The sequence below is a fragment of the Cajanus cajan genome, chromosome 5 (genome assembly GCF_000230855.2).
Source record: "Cajanus cajan strain Asha chromosome 5, NIPB_CcT2T_4, whole genome shotgun sequence".
In the NCBI taxonomy this organism is placed as follows: Eukaryota; Viridiplantae; Streptophyta; class Magnoliopsida; order Fabales; family Fabaceae; genus Cajanus; species Cajanus cajan.
The window spans coordinates 39,831,275-39,839,668 of record NC_138521.1 but is presented as its reverse complement, the minus strand read 5'-3'; the positions used below and the strand labels follow the sequence as shown (position 1 = coordinate 39,839,668).

General features: G+C 32.5%; 1 protein-coding gene across 1 annotated transcript; it reads right to left on the bottom strand.

Moving 5' to 3' along the window:
- Nucleotides 1–238: 238 nt before the first annotated feature.
- LOC109792551 (LRR receptor-like serine/threonine-protein kinase EFR) lies at nt 239–5,409 on the bottom strand. The gene is made up of 2 exons (XM_020351974.3): nt 2,672–5,409; nt 239–2,215 (listed from the first exon to the last, which is right to left on the bottom strand). The coding sequence occupies exons 1-2, from the start codon at nt 5,370–5,372 to the stop codon at nt 1,815–1,817; spliced, it is 3,102 nt and encodes a 1,033-aa protein (XP_020207563.1). The 5' UTR covers nt 5,373–5,409; the 3' UTR covers nt 239–1,814.
- Between the last annotated feature and the right edge of the window lie 2,985 nt (nt 5,410–8,394).

Genomic DNA, 8,394 nt, shown 5'->3' with positions numbered 1-8,394 from the left:
TTTTAAAAATATACATCTGAGTGTAGTTTGTTAACTTAATTTTTCTTAATAATAAATGAATGTAAGTTATCAAATGTATATGATGTTTAATTTGTTAAAATACATCTTCTCTTTTAAAAAGAGTATATTAACAAGTTATAATCGTTATATTTTTTTAAATGCACCTAAATGTAACTTGTTAACTTACTCCTTTTCAAAAAAATAATTGTGAATTAGCAAACTTATATGTATGTGTGTACGACATATCATGTCAATTATAGTTAAATAAACTTAGTCAAAAGATATGGTTTATCCAAATTCATATTATATTTTTTTTTTTAAATGACAAAGTTTTAATGAGAGAAATGAAAGCTTAAATAATTATTTTTTTACTTAAATAAACAAAAATAATTTTGAAGATGTTGAAAATAAAAAAAATCATTCAATATTTTTAGAATATGAAATCTCGTAGAGGATAATTAAAATATATATTTTTATTCTAAAAAATATGAAATTATATATTTACTACTATAAATTTGTATATAAATATTACTCCCACTACTTAAAATTTCTGAATTCGTTACTAGTTATAAATACTAAAACTAATAAACCCTGATAATCAAAAGTTAATTATGATTAAGCTAAAAAGTAAACTTATTTGCATGCAACTGCAACTTTCTTTTTTCCTGACATAAATAATTTTTAACCAAACTTACAAATAAAAAAATTGCAGACTAAAATATTGGTTTAATTACTCTTTTAGTCCTTATAATTTCATAAATTTTACCTTTTAGTCCTTATAATTAAAAATGATCCATTTTTAGTTCCTATTTGTACAATTTTTATTTTTTGTCCCTATATTTCATTTTTACAGAGCCTAAAAAGTAAAGTTATGAAATTATACAACCTAAAAAGAAACATAAATGATATTTACAAGACTAAAATATAATATTTTTTATTACATAGACTAAAAAATAAGGTTTATGAAATTACATGAACCAAAGAATAACTAAATCTAAAATATTTTATGATGACAATTGAAAAATCATACTTAATAATATTAAAATGATAATGGTTCAATCCAACTCAAATAAGATTATGGAAGATGTATATGATTAAAAAAAGTAAAAGACAATGGAAAGACGGAAAAAGGGAAAGTGCAAATACCAATCAAATAAAATATTTAAAGAATTAAAAAAAATAAAAGTATAATTAAAAGATAAAAGTCAATATTATCTTAAACTTTAATGTTGATAAAAAAAATAGAGAATAAAATATAAAAGCATAAACAAAAACCGTGCCAGCACAGCTCTATAGATAATTGTATCCATTCATTAACAACCTTCCATACATCATGGTGGTTGGCACTTGGCCTCCATGAAGTGCTTCATTTTATTATTATTAATTTATTATATACGTTATTACCGTTATCATGTCACTTCTACTTCTTTTCCGTTGTTTCATTTTCTTATTTAGAAATAAAAATGTGGTAGAATATATTGATATTCGTTCTGACTGTTGTAGTTTGACAGGTGATAAACATGCTTCACTAGTTCACTTTATACTATTCTTTCTCTCAATAAATTTATTTTTGCATCTCCATCCTCTTTTGAACTCTAGTTACTAATCTAGTGATAATTTGGAGAAGTACATAAGAACATAGTAATTAGAAACTTTCTTCTTCAGCAGCATGGCCATGGAAAGAGAATTGTATTATTCGAACAATATTCTTAACAGAAAATCCATACACAATAAAAAGATAAATAAAATAAAATAAAAGGCTAACCAATAGTGTTGGTAACCAGCACTTGTGTGCCACAAAGTTTCAGTCAATCTCAATTGAATTGATTACTTCCAATAAAAGCATTTCTGATTAGATGCAGTTCCCTGGTGACATCCCTCATATTCATTCTTTCTTTTGGTGACTCTGCTGAGCAAGCTAGTCCTATGGAAAACAGTTCAAGTAAACATTTCTTCACATCATTTGGAAGCATCTTCTTCATGCTCTGATCACTTTTGTTTTCCTTTTCTATTTGTTTCAATTCTCTTGGGAGAAGGGCTGAGTCCACTATATGTAGGAGTTTATCTGGCAAGGAAACTTTGACAAAATTATGGAGATTGATGCCATTTATAAACATTTCATTTGTGGGTTTCCTTCCAGTTAACATTTCCAATACAAGGATTCCAAAGCTATACACATCACCCAGGGTTGAAACTTCACCTCCCATTCCATATTCTGAAATTTATGTTATTTAGTACAATCAAAGTTAGGATTAACAAAAAGGAAATTAAAAACCATTTCTCCCGAGGAATGCAAGAGAAACCAGCAACACACTAACACATTCTTTCAAACAAATAAAATTTATTGAGACTGCAAAATGATGTGGGTCTGTCTCATTTAATGACTCTCACTTGTAATTCATAATTTTCATTTAGTTTCAACCAAGGTTTTTGGTTGCGGTTGCAATTCGGTCACAATCTTTGAAGTTGTGTGAAATTGTGAATAGATGTGGTCTTTGTAGCTACAATTGCAATAAGAGAAACATCAAAAACTTTGAAATTGTGTCAAAATCACAATTGCGGACCATTTTTAAAACCTTGGTTTCAACCAATAGAAAAGAGTATGTAACATTACTAAGGAATGCTAATAGAATTTAGAACATTTTAAAACAACATTAGTTACAAATTATACCTGGAGGAGCATATCCAACAGTTCCCTTGATTCCGATCGTGCTAGATTGTAGACGAGAGACACCATTGATGGCACAGAGAAGTCTAGCTAGTCCAAAATCACTTACATGAGCAACCATTTCATTATCAAGAAGGATATTGTTTGGCTTCAAATCACAGTGAACAATTAGCTGTTCACATTCATAGTGAAGATAGTGTAAAGCAGAACCAACTTCTACAATAATGTTTAGCCGTTGAAGAAGGTTCAAAGTTGGTTGATCTCCAATTTCTGACTCGGAATGCAACCATTTCTCTAAACTTCCGTTTTCCATGTAGTCAAAAACTAGAGCTTTGAATTCATCTCCTTTGTAATCCATGCTGGAGCAGCATGTTAGAATCTTGACCAGGTTTCTGTGACGGATATTTCTGAGTGCATTGCATTCAGCAATGAAACTTTTGTGAGCTCCTTTCTTTTGAAGATTCAGGACCTTAATAGCAACAACTCTTTCCTCTGAATCCATAATTATATTTCCTTTATACACAAAGCCAAAAGCACCAGATCCTATCAAGTTATTGGGAGAGAATCCATTTGTTGCTTGGTGGAGTGTCTGATATGAGACCTTGGCAAGAGGGTCCATTGTTGTTTTTGAACTAGATGTTCTCCTGTTTGAATTTTTCTTCCAATAGAAAGCAACAAAAGAAGCTAAAAGTAGGAGAAAGACAACCACAGAAATTATTATTACTATTTTCTTCCAAACCTGATGTTTTCTGTTGGTCATAACTTTGACAGGACATGGTGGTAGATGTAGCTTTGTGATACCCCCACAAAGGTCACTATTTCCTTTTATTGATATTGCACTTGCATTTCTAAAGACACCTTTTGTTGGTACTTCACCATCCAACCTGTTAAAGGAAATATTCAAGTACTGCAGAACAGGAATACTCTCTAGACCTTCTGGAATTGATCCAGAAAAGTTATTTTGTGACAAATCTAAGTACTGAAGGCCTTTCAGTGAAGCCAAGGATGAAGGTATGGCTCCTTGGAAGGAATTCCCATGTATGTTAAGGAATTCCACGCTTATGCATTGTCCAATTGTTGAAGGAATTTCTCCAGAGAGAGCATTTTTTGAAACATCCAACTTGTTGACGCTTTTCAGGTTGCCAACTTCAATGGGTAGGCTACCATTTAACGAGTTGTGGGACAAGTTCAATAACAATGACAAGGAGGGAAAACCAAAGACCTGCAAAGGAATAGTTCCACTTAGTGTGTTATGTGAAAGGTCAAGGTACTGTAAATATTGGCAATTCCCAACACTAGGAGGAATGCTTCCTTCTAGCATATTATTTGACAAGTCAAGTTGAAACAATTGACTAAGGTTCCCAATGGATGGTGGAATTTCTCCTGAAAGTTTGTTCACATTTAAAGTCAAAGATTGCATCTTTTGGAACATCCCAAAAGAAGCTGGAATGGACCCTGTGAGAAGGTTGAACTCCAAGTCAAAGCCAATCAAGTTGATGAGATTTCCTAATCCTGCAGGAATACTCCCAGTGATCTGATTGCCACCAATATAAAACTGGCTTAGATGATTTGATAAGTTGGCTACAGAGTTGGGTAAAGAACCACCAAAGTTGTTTAGATTCAAATCCAACACTTGCAACTTGGTGCAGTTTGTCAAAGATGTCAAGAAATCCAAGTCATTAGATGAATTACTCCCTAGATGATTGCGTTCCATGGCAATGGACCACACATCTTGGAGATTCCCTATGCCAGTTGGAATTTGTCCAACAAAGTTATTATTTGGGATGTTAAACAACATCAAACGGCTTGCATTTGAAATGGAAGCAGGGATAGGACCTGAGATCTTGTTCATACCAATGCCAAATTGTTGGAGATTAGGGAGTGTTAGGAACATGTTGGTAGGAAGAGAGCCACTAAATTGGTTGTCTCCAGCTGAGAAGAAAGTGAGAAATGACATATTATAGAGTGTAGAAGGAAATACACCAGATAGTTTGTTGCCTGCAATAGATATATGGGTCAAGTTTTTGAGATGGCCTATTTCTTTTGGCACTTTTCCCTCCAAGTTATTGATCCCCAAAATGAGAACACCAAGAGATGAAAGATTCCCTATAGAGGCAGGTATTTCACCGGTCAAATTGTTGATACCAATAGATAGAAGTTCTAGCTTAGTTAGAAAGCCAAGCTCCATAGGAATTTTGCCAACAAGTTTGTTTCCTGATAAACTCAAGCTTTTGAGTTCATAGCAACTAGACAAGTTGGTGGGAATTTGACCCCTTAATGTGTTGTTGGTGAGATACAGCTGTTGCAGCCTGAACAAACGACCTATTTCATGTGGGATTATGCCATAGAAGCTGTTGTTTTGAAGGTTGACATATCTCAGAAAAGTGAGATTACCTATCTCAGGTGGTATCAAACCCCTTAAGGCATACCCTTGTAGGTTAAGGGAAGTGACCCTTTGATGCCTGAGGCTGCATGTGATTCCATGCCACATGCAAAAGTGACTTGAACTATTCCAAGAAGCCAAGACCTCAAAAGGGTCGTGTTCCACTGCTTCTTTGAATTTGAGCAGTGACAATTGGTCAGTGTCATTTCCTAAGGCACCAGCAGCGCACTTAGAGTGCAAACATAGTAGGCTAGAAGAAAAGAGAACCACATGAAAGCATGTGAACCATAATGAACTGGAGGAAAATGAAGAAATATTCATTTAGTTGGAGCCTTGGAGAATCACAAGCAAAATGAAAATTGTTTGGTACAAATTTGAGTTGGTATAATTCTGCTACACAAATGAACCTATGTGTAAATTAATCACTATCTATGAGTTGGACTGTTGGAGTTTACGTTAATGATTTAATTATGTGTGTGAACATTCGTACCTTGGATGAGGTGACGTAAGTTGATAAAGAGGTATAAAATTCTTGTTAGAAATTATTATTATTACTTTCAGATAAATTCTGCTTTTATTGACTTTGAAAACACGTCGTGAACTAGCTCGTTACCAAAAAATTATTAATAGATTATTGATCTTGAAACAGATAGCACTGCTGATGTTGCATGAGCGATAATTTTATAAAGAAAAATGTTGTATTATTCGAAAGAAGTCTTCGAAATTTGTTCTGAATTATTAAAAAATTAATTTAAATAATAAAATATTAAATTAAATAATTATTTTATAATAAATTTATTAAAAAAATATTAATATTTTAATAATTTGGACGATGATTCGAAATATGTTTCGATTTGTATAGCAGTGCTCTTTTATAAAAAGCTATATGGAGCCTTCTCGAAGTTGACTTTGCTGTAAAATATTCTGTATTTAAATCAGGTAGTCACAATTAGATAGGCTAAAGTATATAATATTCGTAAAATAGTTGAATATCTATTACTCGAACACGAGTTTTATCAATGATCTCTAGTTTGAAAAATGGATTTGAACTCAAGTTTAATCCGTGATAAAGAGTTTGACTTTAAATATATAATTATGTTAAATATTAAAATGATAAATTTTATTATCCATAATAATCCTGCTTAATTCAAATAAGATTGCTTTCAGTAAAGTATACGTGTAGTTAAGAAATAAAAAAAGAATAAAAAATCAAAGTGATAACCAGATCCATGATAACGGGGATTTGTTCAGAATTTTAATCCTAATACCAAATTAATTGGTTAGTTTTTCTTTTATATATTTTTAGTTTCGGTTAGCTTTTTCTGTTTTAGTTTTAGTTTAGCTTTATTTTCTGTTTTTAAATAGGTATTCTTTTCTCTTTTGTAGTTAATCTATCATAATATAATATTTCTCTTTCTTTTGGTTCTCCCTTTCTTTCTTTTCCTTTTTCTTTAAAACCTGTTATGGTATCAGAGCTCTCTTAGGAGAGCTCTGCTGCGCATCTTCATCAGTCTCGTGGATATCGACTTTACCTTGGAGGACATGAAAGACCCCATATGTCCATACTACATTCATCCCAATGAGAATCCTTCAATGGTTCTTGTATCTCCACCTCTTACACATACCAACTATCACACTTGGTCTAGATCAATGATGATGAGCTTGTTGACAAAGAATAAAGAAGGTTTCATAGATGGAACCATTCAAGAACCAAGTGCCAATAGTTCTATTCGTCCATTCTGGCAGCACTGCAATACTATGGTTCTTAGATGGTTAGTTCGTTCGATGAGTGCAGAATTTGCCCAATCAATTATATGGAGAAGCAAAGCATCAGAGGTTTGGGCAGAATTAAAAAGGAAAGATTATCACATGCAGATCTTTTCAAAATTTCATAAATTCATGAGGAAATCTATAACCTTAAGCATGATGATCTATCAATTACAAAGTATTATATGAGTATGAAAACCTTATGGGATGAGCCTAAAATCTTGGATCCTATACCCACCTGCATATGCAACGCAAAGTGCACCTGTGATGCTCTCATGAATCTCAACAAGCATAGAAACACTAAAACTACGGTGAGATTTTTGAGAGGTTTGAATGAGCAATATTCCACCGTAAGGTCCCAAATCATGCTCATAGACCCTCTTCCTCCCATCAACAAGGTATATTCCCTTGTTTCATAGCAAGAAAGATAGTTTCTTGCTAAAAATTCTGGAAATTCGAAGGTGTTAATCAACGTGGCTGGGAACTCTGTTCAAGATACAAAAAGTTTCAATAATTTTAAAGCTTCTACTAACCAGAAATTTCAGCAACAAGGTGGGAAAATATGTTCTCATTGTGGAAAGTCAGGTCACACAATTGATGTTTGTTATAAGAAGCATGGATTTCCACCAAGCTTCAAGTTCAAAAATCCAAAATATGCCAACAGATCTGCCAATCTGAGCATTATTGAGAATATTGAGGATGCTGATATCATCAATACATCTAGGCAAGAGCAAAAATTTGGATTCATAGCTAAACAATATCAGAACCTGCTAGCTCTCCTTCCACAAAATTCTAATGACAATGACACTAATCATATCGATACTACTCAAGTTAATCTTTCTTCTGTACAACAACATAGCATTATTCTCACTCACAATGGTAAGATTTTAAATACTAAATGGATTCTTGATACAGGAGCTACTGACCACATATTCTTTTCTCTAACATGCTTCACTTCTTATAAATTCATAAAACCTATTCATGTCAACTTGCCTAATGGTAATTCGATTTTGGCATCTATATCAGGAACCATCCATTTTTCTCCTTTCCTTTACTTAACTGATGTCTTGTATCTGCCTAACTTTTAATATAATCTAATTTCTGTATCTAAACTTACCACTGTCTTGAACTGCACCTTGACTTTTTATGATAATTCTTGCTGGATACAGAATTTGAATACCTCCAAGATGATTGGTACAGCTGAGGCTAAAGATGGTTTATATCTGTTAAAGGGACCGGATAAAATACAGTCTTCCATTTCTATGTACAAAAGTGTTAATAGTCATTGTAATTCTTCTTTTGTTGACAAAAACTTGTGGCATTTTAGACTTGGTCATCTCCCTTATGAGAGATTGAATGTTTTGCAGAAACAATTTTCTTTCATTAACAATAATGAAGACTTTGTTTGTGATATTTGCCATATTGCTAAACAAAAGAAACTGCCTTATACCTTGAGTAGTACCAAATCTCTTAAAGCTTTTGATTTAATTTATGCGGATATATGGGGACCTGTTTCTATTAGCTCTATTCATGGACACACTTATTTTCTCACTATTGTTGATGATTTTTCAAGGTA

Bases quoted from the DNA above. Each gene is read 5' to 3' on its own strand.
- LOC109792551 (XM_020351974.3), bottom strand. From the start codon at position 5,372: ATGAATATTTCTTCATTTTCCTCCAGTTCATTATGGTTCACATGCTTT. The intron at 2,216-2,671 runs GTATAATTTGTA...CATAAATTTCAG, and splicing joins TGTTGGATATGCTCCTCCAG to AATATGGAATGGGAGGTGAA.